The sequence below is a fragment of the Caloenas nicobarica genome, chromosome 4 (genome assembly GCF_036013445.1).
Source record: "Caloenas nicobarica isolate bCalNic1 chromosome 4, bCalNic1.hap1, whole genome shotgun sequence".
NCBI lineage: Eukaryota > Metazoa > Chordata > Aves > Columbiformes > Columbidae > Caloenas > Caloenas nicobarica.
In genome coordinates, this window is record NC_088248.1 from 14,312,407 (window position 1) to 14,330,895 (window position 18,489).

At 39.1% G+C, this 18,489-nt stretch overlaps 1 protein-coding gene across 1 annotated transcript in view; it reads left to right on the plus strand.

The window, feature by feature from the left end:
* FAT4 (FAT atypical cadherin 4) overlaps nucleotides 1-18,489 on the plus strand; it is a 145,946-nt gene that overhangs the window by 83,045 nt on the left and 44,412 nt on the right. The window contains exons 5-6 of the mRNA XM_065633345.1: nucleotides 2,002-2,924; nucleotides 3,744-3,918. Of these exons, the coding sequence (XP_065489417.1) occupies nucleotides 2,002-2,924; nucleotides 3,744-3,918 (1,098 nt within the window). The remainder of the gene's footprint in view (nucleotides 1-2,001; nucleotides 2,925-3,743; nucleotides 3,919-18,489) is intronic.

The following is an 18,489-nucleotide window of genomic DNA, read 5'->3' on the forward strand; positions in this document are numbered from 1 at the left end:
CTGGTTGGATTTCTCAGACTCTATGGGTATTCGCAGAAGGGGAGGGTGAGGGAATTAGGATTTTTTTTTTTCATTAGTAGAAAAATAAAAATTGGGACGAGACCCTTAAAAGAGCGTCATTGTGAAAATGGTGGCTCCGTGTCGGAGCTCTCGCTCAGTGTTTTATCAGATTAACTCTCAGATTAAATAAACCCAGAGCTCAGCAAAGAGGATGCCCCTACGTTCTGCCTAAGAAAAACCAAGCTTCAAACCTGGGGAGAGGGGATGGATGAGGCACAGGAATCCAGCTTGGTGTACTGTGTTTAAGAAAGAATAGTTCGTCAAGTGGCAGTCCTGGCTTCACTGATGTTTAGGCCAATCTCCTTCTGCTTCACAGTTTTATCTGTATAAGCCTTAGCACCATCAAAATTTGTGAGAATACAGGACAACAAGAGAAAAAGTACATGAAGGTGAAATAAAGAAGAACAAGCAGTAAGTTTTATGTGAATAAACATCACCATAAAAAACACTGGAACAAAAGAGAGATTTTTAAAAATAATTTTATTCTGTAAGATTGAATTCCTACCCATCTCCAAAGTCAAATGAAAAAATCTTGAATTGCCAGAAAGTACTTCACTGAAATCAGAACACTTTCATCCATATAATTAGTCATTTGAAAATACAGCTGAACAAAATACAGAATAGCATTAAAGTTTCACAGTGTTTCACTTGATCAAAGTAATGTAGAAACACTGATATCCGGCATATAAATGTATTAATTTCTTTACTTGCATTAAAATATTTTGTCTTTCATCTTTGAGTCTGTTTATCTCATAATTAAGTTCCTACAAGAGAAGAAGAGAGAGGGAAAGATGTCAATTAGAGTAGCCACTAGGGGAAAGAGAAGTAAGACTGGTGTTCCCAAGACTGAGCATAATCAACAGCAGAGATTAATAAATCTAATGCAGGAATGATTTTATTATCAAAGCAATTCAGTCAGGGTGAATGACAAAACGCACAGCAACGTAATCAGCTATTTATGCAGACAGCTTGGTTTCTTCACATGGAAAAGTAATTTTGAGGAGTAAATCAGTAGCGAGTTGTCTTTTAATCTGCTAATCCTAAATCACAGTCTTTATGACCCAAAATAACAAACCAAAATTTTCAAAATTAATTAAAATAGGAGTAAGGGAAATGTATAGATAAATACATGAGAGAAGACTTACTTCCATTAGGTATTACCAAAAATTAGTTGTCTACAGTGAACTCTGGAGTTGCAGTGGCAACATATATTTGTTTCTTGCATGGCATATTTAAGGTCATTTCATAGCCTTGTCAAAACTCAGAATGCATTTCCTTTACCAGAATTATAAATCTCTTCCTTGACCATAATTGCTAGTTCTGTTTTGATCATGAGATGAGCACTGTTCATCTGATATTTTGGAATACCATGCCATATATGGGAAGCATACTTTTCCCCACTATTCACTCTTGGCCTGCTCCAGCTAGGCTTGGGAGTTTCTGGTTATGGGTTTTTTTTAATTGGATGGAAGAATTAACGAAATAATTATGTTAATAATAATGTTTCTTAGTAGAACTGAGGAGAAAGGAGCAAACCAGCTGTTCAGTGAGCAGCAGAAATATTGACTCTTGGGTTTCTGAAAGAAAACCCTTCACAACCACTGTAGAGGAGGAAAAATTAGTCGTTGCTACCATGCAGCTCCTGCTGAATGAAATAGAGAGATGAGCTCTGCTGGCCATTCCCTCTGTGGCCACTCCAATTACCATCCTTCCTTCTCTCTCTTTTCAACTCTCATCAGAAAATAATTATTTCAAAGGCTTCTGCTCCACTGTGAAACTTAGCTGAAATTAGCTGATGGATTCAAAAATGGTGATGAGGAGGCAGAACAGGGAGCACGGTTGTACTGTCCTTATTTCTATAGGAAATGAGGCCAGAAACATTTGTATCTAGGTCGGTGGGGTGAAGTCACGTTCTCTACGTTTCTGTTCCCCACCCACCAGGCTCCAACTCGCAGCTGTCCTTCAGCATCGCGTCCGGGGACAGCGGGGGCCAGTTCGGCATCGACAACAGCGGGGTGCTGAGCATCAGGCAGCCTTTGGACCGGGAAAGCCAGTCTTTCTACAGCCTCGTCGTGCAAGTACACGACATGGCCCCTCTCCCAGCCGCCAGGTTCACAAGCACAGCCCAAGTTTCAATTATTCTGCTGGACGTGAATGACAGCCCTCCAAGCTTTATCTCCCCAAAGGTGACCTACGTCCCGGAAAACACACCGATAGATACGATTGTGTTCAAAGCACAGGCGACCGATCCCGACAGCGGTCCCAACAGCTACATCGAATACAGTCTGCTTCGGCCGCTGGGAAACAAATTCAGCATCGGCAGTATTGATGGTGAAGTGAGGCTTACTGGGGAGCTCGACAGAGAAGCCGTGTCCAACTACACCTTGACTGTGGTAGCCACAGACAAGGGCCAGCCGTCCCTTTCTTCATCTACAGATGTGGTAGTTATTGTGCTGGACATTAATGACAATAACCCGCTTTTTGCCCAAAAGCTTTATAAAGTAGAGGTGGGGGAAAACACTTTGACGGGGACAGATTTAATACAGGTGTTTGCCACAGATGGAGATGAAGGTACAAACGGGCAGGTCCGCTACGCCATCGTGAGCGGAGATGCCAATAATGAGTTTCGGATCGATTCTGTGACGGGGGTGATAACAGTTGCCAAGCCTTTGGACAGAGAGAAAAAGCCCTCCTATACGCTGACTGTTCAATCAGCCGACCGCGGGAGCAGCCCAAGGACCAATACCACGACAGTCAATATTATTCTGAAGGATGTCAATGATTATGTTCCCACCTTTGAACTTTCTCCCTACTCTGTGAATGTCCCTGAGAATTTAGAGACGCTTCCAAAGGTTATTCTTCAGGTGAGTACATTCTGCAAACGCATATGTATCTACTGCAATTATTAGCGTGCCTCAGTATGTGGTATTAAAGTATACTGTCTTTCCTTCAAAATTAAAAAGGTGAAAGACAATTGAAAAGTTGTCTTTTGGCTGTAATCTAGTATGTAGTGGCTGTTGGTTTGTTTTCCTTTTTGCTTGTTTGGTGGGGGGTTGTTTTGTTTTGTTGTGAGTTTTGGGTTGTTTTTCTTGTTTTGGTTTGGTTTTTGTTGTTGGTTTGTTGTGGTTTTTGTTTGTTTTTACCAGAAGTTTACACTATGCCTTGAAGTTTTGTTTGTTTTTGCCTTACCTATTTTTTCCACCTACACTAGGATTTCAACAGCTTGCTCTATCTCTCATCTCAATATCAATTTTCATGCAACAAATCTCTCAGTCTGATAATTGCCTACAAGGGATGAGGCTCTGTGCCAAATGCTGAAAGAGCACTAAATGGATACAGCTGGCAGGACATGCAATGCTTGCTTTGCTGTGGAGCTCAGCCTATACCAGATCATCTGTGGTTTTCACTGAGCCCCAACTAATTCTTTACTGTATTTATGCTTGAGAAAAATAAGTAATCAGCTATTTAATATTTTCAACCTACACTTTTAATCCATCACCTCAGTTAAGTCATTTTACAATTACATCTAATTTATATTAGCCCTTAAAGCATTTGCCTTAATTAAATGCATTAATTTAGGTGATTGTCATAGAGAATATTTCCTCTATCCCAATAAAATTTTGCAGACCCTGAACTCATCGGTTCTTCCTATTTCTTCCCATGTGTTTGCATTGCTTTTGTAGGTTGTAGCAAGGGATGACGATCAAGGCCTGAACAGCAAGCTCACTTACGTGCTGGTGGGTGGCAATGAAGAAGGAGCCTTTACTCTCTCAGCCAGCGGAGAGCTGCGCCTGGTGCAGAGCCTGGACCGGGAGACGAAGGAGCAGTACGTACTGCTGATCACGGCTGCTGATTCAGGTAAAGCAAACATGCAGTCTCTTCTTGTGAAACCTTGTTGTCACGTGGAAACATTGCATTCTGGTTAGGAAAGAAATATTTTCATCGTGGTCTGAAACTTTAGTGGATGGGGATTGTACCCAAGCTTCAGCTTAGATCTCTGTGGGGAAAGCTGGGCTTACTTGCCTGATGTCAGAGGGAGTTCAGTTTCAGGAGATCAGGTTTTTATCCTCGTGTGTAGTTGTCTGATGTTAGTAGGCTTCACTATAGATTTCAATGGCTTGACTTTTGCCCGCCAGTAGTAAGCGGTCCTACCTAGGTCATGAGAGCCTTGTGAATGGCAATTAAAAAAAAAAAAAAAAATATATAAATGGCAACAAACCCCTATATAGTATTGTCATTGGAAATGTGCAGACATGTCAAATCAATGGCTAGAAACAGCTATGAACTACTCAGTTAATCTTACCAAAATCTTACCCCTGAAAAGCAATGACAATTTACATTTCAACATTTTAGTTTTCTGCTTTGCTCAGCATCCAGTCATATGTTTGCTCCAGAATCCCAAATGTATTCGAAGTTCCCTCAGTTTAAGACATAGCCATGAATTCTTTTAATGAAGATTAATTACACTTTCACTTGAGGTGTTCGAGCACAAAAGTTTAGTTTCAGATTTTGCTATGAATATTAGTAATGAAGATGTCCTGCATCATATTCTGGACTGATATCTGGTCCCCTGCAGTCTGGTGGATTTAATTTACTGCAGTACTTGTTCTTATTTTCTAATAATAAAAATAGAAGCAAACCCAACTTGTTGACAAGTGGATACAAGTTTGTCTTCTGCCATATTGTGTGCTGTATCTTGTGTCAGTGACAATATCTGTGGCTTATATTTTCCTATTGCAGCAGTGCTCAGGTATTTCATAGTCTGAGCACAGCTGAAGCTGCGAAACACAATATTAGGACCTGACGTACCATTTGTCTTGCACTTTGGCTAGAGATACCATATGCATTGTATTTTTTAAGCTGGCTTTCCATTACTCTGTAGCCACAAACTGCTCACTTGTGACTTGGACTTGCTTGGGCTTGCATGTCCTCATGTTCCTTCAGAAGCTGAGGCTGGATATGTAAGGGAAAGCAGATCCCTGACGGCTGTTTACTCTCCCAGTCAGAGTTGTCAGGAGTCAGTTAGGACTGTACAGAACTCAGCCCTACATACAAAATACCCAAAGTCTGAACTGATAAAGGGGTGTCATGCGGCCAACTATTTTTGTTCCTCTTAGAAAAAGAAGGGGAGCAAGAAGTCAGTTGTACCCCATGCCTAGCACCATGTGTCAGCCAAAAGTCTGACAATAGCACAATCTTTTCCTAGACTCTGGTTCCTAAAATATATGAAATCTGGGAGAAGATTTACCCAACCATACCAAATGAAAATATTTGTGTTGAGAGACATATGAGTTTCGGATAATCCAAAGGAAGACTTTAATATGTGAATTGAGCATGAGGCCTTTGCTGTGGCTGACAAGAACAGCAGCATGTTTCATTAGTTCCTGTGTCTAAATGTGTGGATATTATGCTGATTAAACATTACTTGAAGCTGATTTTGGTTTTATGGGGTTTTGGTTAGTTGGTTGGTTTTTATTTGCTATGTTCTTATAAAGCTAACTCACAAGTTATTATTTCCTCCTCCCAGTGTTAAAAGATAGTAACGAAAGTGTGCAGGAACAGTTGTTCAGTAGTAACTTCAAGCTAAATTTAACTGTTCTACTGTGTTTAAGTTTACAATCTGACTAGTCCACAGTTAGTGTGAGTTGGCGTAGTTTTCAACCACCCTTGTGTATAACTTTAGATAATATCTTCTGATTAGACTGAAGACTTGCTCTAAATTCATGCCATCAAGAAAACATTTTAAACTATGTTAGTCATGTTTTATCTAAACTAAAACATCACAGGAGAATGTCCAGCTTCTGTAGAAGCCAATGCCAAAACTTCCCTTGAGTTCATGGAAGCAGGATGTGAACGATAATCATAATAGATACTTAAAGTACTTTAAATATGTTACATACTTAAGAAATTCGAGGAGATCCCTGTTATGTTTGAATCAGTCATACTGAGATCAAGCAGTCTAGGTGGTAAAGAACACTCTAGCATATGACTCGTTGGACACCTCTTAAAGAGCCAGGTTTGTCACAATAATGTGGAATCAAGTTACAGACTCCGGCATTTCTGTCAAGCTGCTCTCAAATTTTATATTACTATAGATTGCATTATCATACATAGAATGCACATGAACTTCTGTAGACATTTGGCAGCTGAGTTAGAAAAATATTATGTGGGAGGAAGCCTTTCTTCAAGAGTTTCAGCTTATCAGGAGAAGATGTATTACTTTAAAGCATACAAAACATTACAAAAGCTACCAGTGTGGGTCTGTGATGGATATCCAGGTGTTCACACACTGACCTTTGCTAGTCGGTGCTTGCTTCATTAAATAAGGAAGGTCTGGCTGTACTATGAGAAAGATGGCAATGACGCAGTCTTGAAATGGGTAAGAAAAATGTTTTGAGCATTATGTTCTTGAGCAGCCACTAAAAGTTTATAAAAGAAACTCTCACAGGCATGTCCTGTTCTTTGTCTAATGTGACTATTTCTTTAGAGTGTCTTAGTTTGTATTTGTTTGATAATGCTTCTGTTCTTAGAAATAAGGATTTTGTGTAGAGACAATTTGACCAGAAACACAAATGCAGAACAGATAGTGCTCTTCTGTAGGAAAGCAGTGCCTGCCAAAATGCTGAAGAAAACAGACTTGTCTGAAGTTATCCACATCCATATTATCTTTGAAAATAAATCAAGGGAAAGGTATTATAATTTGCACTTCAAGTTTGGCTTTTATTAGCTGTAATAAACAGTCTTTTTGATTGTCTGTAGCAGCCCAAGAAACAGTCTTGCCATATATGGTGCATCTTATTTAGGTATTTCTTACAGATAAAAATCATGGTCGACGTCCATATGCAGTTAACTCTGGAAATGTCTGGGTAGCACTTCAAGGGCAAAATTCTGTCTGTCTAACCAGCTTCCCATTTTTCTTAGGATCTGCATCCCAATTTTTATAGGCTACACTACCTAGTTTAAAATGTTAGAGGACATTATCCTGCTCCTATAGAAGTCTATGCCAACTCTTCTCTTTCTTTCAAGGAAGCAGACACAATACCTGCTAAGAAACACCTTTAGACAGAAGAACTTACAGATTTTCAGCTTTGTTTTGGCTGTCTTCCTGACCTCCCTATACCTAATCAAGGATTCTGTTATGTTTATTGTTACTTAATGAACTTGTGACTGTGGTTCTTATGGTGTTACCCTAGCCTGCATACAGAGAAGTTGATGGAAGAAGAAGGATTTTTAATTTTTCATCATTTCTATGTAGATGTGCCAGTCAAAAGCATTGAGAACAATCTGTGGCCTCAGGAAGGTGCAGCCGCTTTGGTGATGGCTGTTATTTCGTCCTTGGTACCTAGGGGGTACATGTAGCATGTACTGACAGACAGGAACTGCTGATGAGACCAGTGGAAATTGGGGCACTTGTTGAAAAAAGGCATTCCCAAGCCAAGGGCCCCCCTCAGACCCAGAGAAGTCAGTCATGATACATGCATTGTCCTTGGCTTTGCCTGCTGCCCTGCCCCCGGTCCTCAGAGTAGATCTTGGATTGGCAAAGAGTCTTGCCTTTACTTTGCAGGAGGGAAAAGACTGATAAAATTTTTTCTGATGTTTGGCTCAGTGATTTGTGGCCGCGCAGCCTGCTTCATGCCCAGTTTCCACAAGACAGTCTGCACAAAGGTTCTTGATTTCAACCTTGTTTTATCATCACTCTTCCCTCACTTTGACACTTCCACCCTACTCTAACTACTGCTGGGTCTCAGATACTAGACTGATGCTCTAAGCAGCAGGGATTTAGGAAGACATGAAAAGCGTCCCTCACCAGGAGCATTCAGCATCTTCTAGAGCTGTACACCTGTTGTTTTGATCAAGAAAAAAAAAAAACATAATTCAACCACAAATTTCAACCTTCCCAATTTAGAGTACCACTTGCAGCACAAGCTGTAGACCAGAGTGTGTGAATTATAAATATAATGACAGGCAAAATGATGGACCGTGGAATAACATGATAGTGTTTAGATTGCAGATGGTCCCCCAAAATGTCTGCTAACATAAATGCCAAGAAACCTACATGCAACTATTTGAATGTATCTTTATGGGTCTGTTTCTACCACATAAATCATCTGGTTTGCTTCGCTATACCCTACTTCATGGCAAAATGGTTGGGAAAAGAGACTTTCTAAATTTTTTTTTCACCCCATCTGGTGGGGATGCAGTGCTGGATAAACATTCAGTTCTGGCAGTGTGACAAGAACTGGTGCAGACACTTTAATCATCCCTGTCTTTAACTCTTTGAGCAATTTTCTGGAGGAAATGTTAGCATTCCAACAGTCCTTCTCATTTTATTTATTGGTTGCAGCGATGTAGAGTTGCACATCTGGAAACCTGCTAGCTGCCCAGGACTACTGTTTACATAAACTGCAACCACCATCTCTTGCTTCAGTTGGTCAGAATGGCATGTTGCCACAGTAAAACCAAGATCAAGATGTGGTGTTTCTAATTAGAAGCTGTGTTCCTGTGGGGCTTTTTAATTTTTTTTTTTAAATAATCTATTTACCAATTTAGATAAATAGTTCTGAAAGAAATGAATCAGTGCACTGATTATTATATTTAGTTAGCTGTTCTTTGTATACATCCCTGGCCTGTATGAAAAACAACCATATGTTTTTTCTTTGGAAAATGTTGGCCCCTGGCTTATGCATTCTTTCCTTCAAGAATGTACAAGGGCAACCAAACAGAGGTTATATCCTTCTCAGGAATTCTCTTTCGAGATATGCTTTTGGTTCCCTTCAATCCTGAAGTCAAATTAAATCTGACAACGTAGCTGTATTGTTTTTTTAATACATTTTAAGATATTTCCCGGTTTGAGGTGATAAGTAAAAGGTCGACTGTATTTTCATATTAAAAAAACCTGCAGCCTCCTTATTTTCTAGTAATGGTAAGAAAGAGTCTGGAGCGTTAAGATTGTGTGAGATTTATGAGACTGGACCTATAGACATTTATGTTCAACCTGTTTTCTTAGCATACAGTGTATTCCTACTTAACAGGCAGTCTACAGTATGAAAAAATGTTACCTTAAAAGAATAAATTGTGTTCTTAAAACTTAGTCCTATCAAAACAAACAAGCAACTCAGAAAATCTGAGTTAGAAATGTCCTGTTTCCATGCTTTCTGTACTATGTCTAAATCGACACACCACTTCAGGCTTAATGAGCTAAATGAAGCTGACTTGTGCTTACCTTGGTGCTTAGAAGTTTACATGATGATTGGTCTCTTCTATGTTCTTGTTTTATGCCACAGCTGTTTCAAAATGAATGCTCACTTCTGTCCCAACCTCATTTATTTCTTTGGAAGCTCTTCCTCATGTCAATGCTGTCTACTTGAGTCTAGTTGTACTATTTCACTAGTTTTATTAGTTTAGCTCTTTTACTACTGGTACTAAAGCTATCGGTTTAGTAGTTCTGCATGATTTCTTAATTTATTCTAAATCACATGATGGGAGAACTGAAATGACAACAGACTTGTCAGTGATTTCACAGCATTTATTTTGCAGTACCATCATCTGAAATCAGGAGAGAACTGAGAGTGTCTCTTTGTAGTTGTGGGAGGCTAATAGCAGGATATTACTCTTTCACAGAGACTAGAAACTCTTAGCACTTTTTAATTTTTCTCTAGAAGACAGAAGCTCGAAAAGCTATTTAGGAAGCGGGATTATGGCAAAGTCAGTCTAATGTCCCCTAGAGAGTAATTGTCAAGGAAGAGAGTGTATCCATGTCTATATGATGTGACACATTTACTCCCCGAGGGAGAGGAGGATTTAACCCATTGCTTCAGAGGACTGCCCCACGAGGTGCATAATCCAGCCCCAGAATACCATTTGAGGGATTTAGTCTTCTGTTTGGAGTTAAACCTTCATTACTAGATCAGTATTTTCAAAACAGTTCAGCAAGAGTCTCTGGGCTAAATCCAAATGTGTGTGTTGTGTGAGGTGGGGCGCAGGAGAGATGTATATTCAGATTGGCAAGGGGCTCGGGCTGCCCAGTGCGAATTGAAATATCTGTGAAAACAATGAAAGTTAGTTTTTTCACTTCGGTTAAAAGCATGAACAGAGCTTCAGCTTTGAAATGAACTCAAACTGATGGTGGCTTTTATTTGGACAAGGCAAGCAGAGTTAGAAATACATGTTAAAGATGTTTATTCTCTATAGCTCAGACATACATTTGAACTTCTAGAAAAGTCCTCAATTTAAGTGCATGCCTCTTCATTCAAACACTTCTCACCTATGTAATTCCCTTTCTGCTATCTGTTGGGATAGCAGAGAATCCCGCGAGTAATTGACAGACTTATTTCAAATGGGATAAACTGCTTCTAAGCTGGGACTTGTCAGGTGAACTGTTGTCCCTTTCACTCATTCAACAAGAGAAAAAGAAGGAGAATTATTTTAAATAACGTAAAATCTTCTCATTTGCTGGTATTAATATATATATAGATAATTGGCCGATTACTAAACTGTAGCCTTTAGAAGTATTATTCTTCAGAAACAGATCTTCAGAGATTTTGCATTGACAGTCAGAGGTAAGAAGGTTCAGAAATTGGGGTGTTGGAAGTGCACTGGTTGTGGCGGAACTGGGTTGAGAGAGGGGCATCAAGCACAGTGTGTGCATAGTTGTGCTTTGCAATACAAAAACCTGTAGACTATCCACACAAAAATATAGTAATGTTAATCAGGTCCAGATGGCGTTGATGAGAACTCCATAGGTTCTAACTCAGTATGGATGCAAATCCCATAATTGTTTTATTGGATTTTTTTTTAGTTTGTTGTTGGTTGGTTGGTTTTGGATTTTGGTTTGGGGTTTTTTTTTGTTTGTTCTTAATAGAAGACAAGCAGAATCCTAGTGAGGCTAACATACTTCTTGTCTTTTAGAGTGTAGGAATGCAAAAGATAAGATGTGATAACACAGCCAAAAATGTTAATCTGTCTACAGATATTCTTGGAATTACAGTTGAAAAATATCAAGTTTTATTAGGTAACTAAATCTTTTGCTGCTTTGCATCCCTAATAAGAAATCCAGACAATTGGTAGAAACATTCGTTATTTATTAAGAATTTTTTGTTAGATGTAAATGTCAGTGAGAATTCTTGTTGTCTCTTTCAAGGAACATAATTTTATGCCCACTAAAAAGACTTAATAATCAGTGTAGGTGATGTTCTTGCTTACGCTATCAAGTTACCATATCACTGATGAAGTAAACAGGAATATCCAGTAATTCAGTGTTGTTTCTCATCATCTAGAGTTTCTTACAAGAACCTTGTAAAAATAACAAAGGAAAAAAAATAGAAATAAATGGCTACAAATAACAGCTATGCCACGTGTGTGTGTACCATGAAGTGTCAAAGCTGATTTTTTTCTCCTCCTTGAAGGGCTGGTTAATCTAATGAAAACAATCAGCATCATCTTTAATGCAGGATTACAGATTTATCCGATTGAAGTTTGAAATAACTTCAGTCAAAAATGATAAAAGTATTGGTCTATGGTAAGCTGAGATCAACTGTACTATGTACTATACTGTATGGAAGACATAGTTCAAAGAATTTCTTACCGCTCTATTTTTCAAGTAACTTATCTACTTGGTAGGGATATTTATTCCCCTTAATTTCCACCCACACTGGGATGGAAATTTCCATTGCACCGTTGGGAAAAAAGTCCTTTCTTGCTTTGGTTGAAATACTATTGTTTTCTCAAGTTGTGTAATTATATCTCAAGTTATATTCTGAATGCCACCCTGTGTTCACAAAAGACTCATGGGCACTTAGCACAATGTGTAGCAAATGTGGATGGGATGCAGTCACTTTAGGGGCCTGCTCAAATCAGGGTGAAGTTCATTAAACAAGCCAGTTACTGTCCTGATCCTCAGTCTCATGATCTTCTTTTCTCAGCCCTGCCGCTGTTGCAGTGCAGCTTTATTGAATGTATAATATATTGGACAGTCAGTTACGCATTATTACCAATAACCAGTTTACTGTGAACATGTATAGGACGAGTGATGAAAAAGTGAGAATTGAACTTACGAAATACGCCAGGGCACTCTCCATTGAGATTTTCCATGGTGCAGGAAAACGTTGTTCACTATTGATTCAAGTGAATGAAAATGTGACTGTCAGATCTTTAAGCTGTCTTCACTGTTGTCCTGGCCTTTATTTTTTTTCAACTCTATTATTTCTTCTTGGTGCTCGTTTGAGGTGAAAAAAGTGGGTATATCTCATTGAAAAAAGTTTCAGGTAGAAACTGGAAGACAAGCTAGAATATAGTGCTTAATATGTCAGATTCAGTAGATGATACAAAATTTCAAGTAAGAAAGAATTGTCAGTTTGTGAATTTTCAGGCTGTTACACTTCCTTTCTTATCTCTTCATTCATCCATCTTGCTATGATTAGTCTGAAAGCTTTAAATGAAAATTAATTTAAAATTATTGTTCTTCTGCTTACATCATTTTTTTATGAAATTCTGCTTCAAATGTGCTAATGAGTTCGCTGAATGTAATCTGTTTTGCAGAAGAATAAGATAATTAGAGAAATCATTATGCTATGCAAGGAAAATTCCCCACCCTTTGAGACATACTAAGATCTTACAGTCCCAGCAATCTTAAACTATTTTTTAAATCAAATGTTACACCTTATAAATTGAATGTCTGCTAGCTCATTCTTCAAATACAAAGCTACAATTTCAGGAAGCCCTAATTGCAAGGATAAAATGAGTAAAACATGCACATATGGTCTGAACACTTATACTGCTGGTTAATCTTCACTATTTATACAGGGTGTTTTTAAAGCATAATTCAAAATCGTGCATTACAGGAATTTCACTGTGGGATATTCAGGAGTCGCAAGCAGTCAAAAATTGCCTTAGTCAGCAGTCCCTGCAGGAGCCAGCTCCTCTATTTTTTCTGTTTACAGCAATAACTTATAACAAGGAGAAGTAATTTGGTGGTTTTAAGAAAACATTTTTTAAAATGTCTGTACTTTTCTTTTAAGTGGCAGTTCCACTTTCTTTGAATCTTCCTTTGGTCACCAGAGGCCTTGGTGGTGCACATGGTCATGCCTACCCTCCCAGAACCTCAAGAAGTGCAGACATGGGGAGATGCACCCTTACAACCAGTCTTTTACTAGTTTTTGTTATGAGCATTATATTCAACTGTGAAAAATTGGCCTTAAGGATTTTTTTCTGATACATATTTAGAAGAAGGCAACTTCTGTGGGATTAAGTGAAGTTCTGACTAAGAAACTTGCAATACCTGCATGTGTCTTTTCTGAGCACCATCTCCAATGACCTGTACTTTAGATGTTAATAGATTACAAGTGTATGTCAAGAATTTTATGCCATGTGGGATTAATGTGTCTGTCCTTCATGGAAGGATAATGAAACCTGAGAGCCACAAGTTAGTAACTGGCATCTGCTCGTGTCCTGTGTCCAGCTTCTGCTGTGCGTGGTGGAGCAGAACTCTTTCAGCCTTTTCATGCATTTTACAATTTGCTAAACAAAAGCAGTAATGGGGAAAAATGCTGAACTGGAGGAATATATTATCTACTATTTTTCAAGTGAATAAGTGATAAATTTATTGCGTGTGTGTGGGTAGAAAGAGATGGTTACGTGGAATAGCTTGAAGTTGTGCTAAATATATACTATACTCTTGCTTTATTGTATCTGGCTTTTTCTGAATCTGTGTCTGTTGTAGCAGGTCCAGCTCTGTAGCAGCACAACAGCTTTCTTGCCTCTCTTGGTAAACAGCTGCAGGTAACTTGTTCTGATGAGCAGATCAGAGGAAGAGAACAGGGGCAGGGAAATGTGCATCTACATCAGAGGTCTTAAAACTGTGTGTGCGTGCAAGTCCCACCCTTTCAACAGTGTGTTAAATGTATTGCAATGTAATGTTCTGCCTGTTCTGAAATTGCAAAGCTTAGTGAATTTGTAGAGTGCCGTCATTCAGGAGTTTTGGTAGGAAATTATCAAAATTTTAAAATCATGTCGATAAAAACAGATGAGAGATCCTATCTTACACCATTATTTGGAGTAATGATTGCTTTGCTAGAGACAGATGCTGTCGAAACATGTGTGAACATGTGCATTTGTGCACGTGCATCAGTCTAAGCGTGGCTGGACATACCATTGCTTGAGCAAGGTTGGACTCTGTCTAGTGATTTTTTATTTTTATTTTTACTTTTGATGGTTTATTTGCCCAAAAGTTAGGTGTGCTTGCTCCCAGCTTCTTTAGGCTGGGAAGATGAGGGGAAAAAGTTAAGGATTCTAATATCTGATGCAGTAAAGGGAGTTGTTTGGTGGGTTTTTTTTCCCTCAATAGATCTGCAGTTGTGCAAGGGTTATCTGAATAGTTCCTTTGTTTTTGAAATACAAGTTCTGTTAAATCAGTTTTGGAAACAACTACTACTTTGTTCTTAACTGTGAAAAACGCAGATTTGACACGCTCAGAAATATGGAAAATGTGGGTTCCTGCATGGTCTCCCTCATTCACCAGTCACATACTCAACTGAAGGAGAGTAGGGCTAGCTTCTCAGCTTTTAATTATATCTGTTTATTAACTACTTATTTCAGCTTTTGTCTCAAAATATACTACTTTGACTAGTTATTTAAGATTTAGCATGAAAAACTGAGTAAGAGGAAAATAAAATGTAATGCAGGAACGAAAAAAGCGTAATGCAAGGTAGTAGCATTTTAACTTACTCTATCTCCACAATTACTTTAAAACTCACCATTTGTGTGAGGCTCAGCACACTCTGTCTGCATTTAAATGCATTTAGAAAGATTGGCTGCTTTATTGTGAGAAAGGCCTTGTTTACTTGAGTGAAAAAGTTAATACTCTGCAATAACACACACAACTTCTAGCCCTGGGACTCATTCACTGAGTGTTTGACTGGAGAAGTGAAATCCGCTTTGTTGCAAAGCAACACATTTCAGCAAAGCAAAAATTTCATGTCTGTTAAATCACTTTCGAATTTTCAGGATAATGATATGTTTAATTTAACACAAAACATGGTAAACTGCCTGCAGTATGAGTTTCAATTAGTCATTTAGATTAATTTTATTTAATTTTAATCCCCTTATTTTAGTGAAATGTATCGGGGGTTTTTTGCTTAAGTTTATTGTTAGTTTTCTAGCACTTAATTTTGATATTTTAATGCTGGCAAAACTTCGAGTTCCAGGTTTCTAAAAGGAATGGTAGTTTTACTATCTGCTCTACTAACTAGGGCACAGACAAGACCCAGAATCCATTAAAACTTCAAACAATATGTGGATAATGTGCTGAACACATTCTCCTGTTTCTAAGTTTTACTGTAAGCCATACAGTACCACACAGCCAAGATAATTTCCAATAGCATCATATTTTCCTGAGTTTTCTTGAAGCATTTAAATGGCTTTGTGCATTTCCTTCAGTTTTCTTTTACCGATGCAGTCCACTAAATACTCTGATCATTCCCCACTGGGGCTGGTCTCCAGCTGTGGTGTGGACAGCTGAACATACTCTGGAGCAGACGGTGTCATGTGTTTGGGGGTTAGAGGGAGCCGAGAGAGCCCATTCTCCCCATTCCCCAGGACAAGGATGGATGAAGATAGCAAGTGGTGCTCCCATCTTCTAAAGGTACATGAGTAGGTGAAGTGAAAGCCGTCTTTAGGAGCATCCCTTTTGGATGACTTTGTGGCTCGTGAGCATTGGCATAAGTTAGGGGAATGAGTGGTTTATGATGAGTTCACCTGGAAACAGTTATTGTCTTCCCTTTGCTGGTTATCCTGCATTTGGGAGGTAGAAATTGTGTCAGGTTAAATGATATTTCTCCCCACTGCCACCTTCCTGCATCTAGTTTACTTTCTTCTATTTGTGTTCATGCGTGTAGCCAATATTTTCTCTGCTGGATGAGGGGAGCAAAAGGTTGACAGGGCTTGTTCTAACTTGTAAGCTGACACATTTCCAATGTCATATTTTTGTGGTAATCAGTCACAAACGAGCTCTGGTGAACGGGGTAGAAGATCAACTAAGATTAGCTAAGGTAACAGTAGGTCTTTGCCAGTCCCTTCTTGCTGAAGAAGGCAGGAGTGAATGATAAGGGAGAAGAGAGGTCCTGCCCACCCCACGGCCATTTCTTCATGTCATCTTCTCAAAGCCCAGGATTGGCCAAGTCCAAGGTGGCCTCTTGTAACCTCCCCCTGTAACTCGTCTTCCACCATGGGCCTCCAAGGAGCAGGCTCCCAAGGTCTGCTCCTTCTCTTCATCCCCAGACACATGTTTACTTGCAGATGTAAGCAAAAAGCTTGACTTTTTGGAAGAACATCCGTGGGAAGCAATTTTCTTCCTGAACTCAGCCTTACTATTTTGACACTATCCCAGGTTAATCTTTATTTCAACAATGATGTGTGGACATTTGTGGGACTGTCTGCTTAATGTATATGTACAGCTGTCACCTAGAAAATAAACTGGTCAGTTCATAGAAACAAACCACAGCATATGGATATAGGAAGTTCGAAATAATAATATAGTGATGTCGCCTTTTAAATTTTAAAGATTTGATGTTCACTGAACAGTCAATCCTATCTATCCCATTTAGTTTGCATAGTTAACTTTGTTCTCTTGTCATTAATCACTTGATGGCTCTTTTATTCCTCCACCTTTCTAGCAAACATTTTTTGACATGAATATCCTAAGCCTCTGTGAGATACGGTATTTTGGGATTTGCAAAAAACCTAATAGCATAGTGTATAATATATAATAATATAGCACTAGAGAACTGCTCTAAATAAGAGGTGTCTGACAAATAAATAGCTGCTGCTTCTGCTGAAAGATAGTTCAGACTATTATGAAAAATGGATAGAAATTTCAGTGCAAGTTCACTAAGGGAAAAGTGTATGTTTCTTTGTGGCTTTAGCCCTCAGGGCTGTTTCTAGGGGCACGCAGAGGCTTGTGTGGCTGTGTACAGCAATTTTATATAGGTTGTGAACATGTCTGCTTTATTAAAAAAGTCTGGGAGGCATCTTGAGTGCTTGGCTAATATTGCAGAATTTACACAAAACTTACTATGCTTATGCAAAATATTAAGCGCAGTTTGAAGAAAAAAAGTTACAATGCTCTAGCATAATAAGAATAATCAACTTGGGGAAGATTTGCTATCGAAGCAAAACTAAGAAATCTGGGAACTCAGCCTGACCATGGAAACTACTTATTTCACCACAAATATGACATGTACAGTTTGTGAAACCTACTTATTACCAGGGGCCAAATCCTGTGGTCCTTATGCAAGCACAACCTTCACTGAAAGTTCACTGAGGACGGTAGAATTTGGCCCCCAGATATTTCTTTTCCATAGAAAATTACTTCATTTGTAATTTCCTCTTCTTATATTTCTCAGTAACTGCAGAAATGTGAGCTAGTAATTTAATTTCAAGTGAATAAAATCTCTGAGTGCTCTCTGTGAAATTGCAACTCTATATTTCGGTGTAATAGCATAAAAGAGTAAAATTGTGGACGTGATGTTTTACTTAGACAAAAAAAAAAAAACATTTTTGTATAACTTCATAGACAGGAAACCAATGTAGATGCGTGATTTTTTCCATCTAAGTAAAATGAGAATGATTTTGGGTTTTGAACTGAAGAGCAGTGACTTAGGATGTTAATATTGGACTTCTGGGATATTTCTGCGAGCACAGCGCAGCCACAAGCTAGCACCGAATGGGATCTGGGTTACTTACATTTCCCTAGCTAATTTTATTAGTATGGTGCTCAACTTTGGCTGGTATATTCACTTCTTTAAGGCTAATATAAGTGTGTCCGTACTGCCCTGTGTGGTGCCTTGTAGATTCACCCAGCAGGGAAGCAGAATTGGAGAGTAATGGCATGGAATATGTAGGGGACTGAGGCGAGGGCTGGGATTTGACCCTTGGATTTGACCCTACGAACTCAGATTCCTCAGCTAAGAAAGGGGGCCGGTGCTGGTTGGACTGAAACGGCTGAATCAAAAGCTGCGGCTGCCAGCCGGGACCGGGCCGGCCTGCAGAGCTGTGCCGAGCTGGTCCCATCGCCCCCGCGTTGGGTCTTCTCTAAAGGCTCGGGTTGGAGGGGCTGCCACTGCGGTTTGCTTTTGCGAATAAACAGACAGCATGAATTTTCTGGCGTCGGCCGTTTGTTAGCGAACGCATAAAAAACAATGAAGTTTGGGTTTTAACTGTGAGTTAGCTTTCTTTCCCAGGCTGAATTGCATTACTGATGGTCTTTGAAAGTGACTTAACCAAAATTAATTTCTGAATTATGTATGAATTGTTTAATCACCTGTGAAACGTAACTACTTTCAACTTTTCATTTCATTAGCTGTGAGATGAATGTCGATTAAATGTGTGTGGAAGGGCAGAGCTTGATGACACATGCAGCAAACACTGCTGAGGACT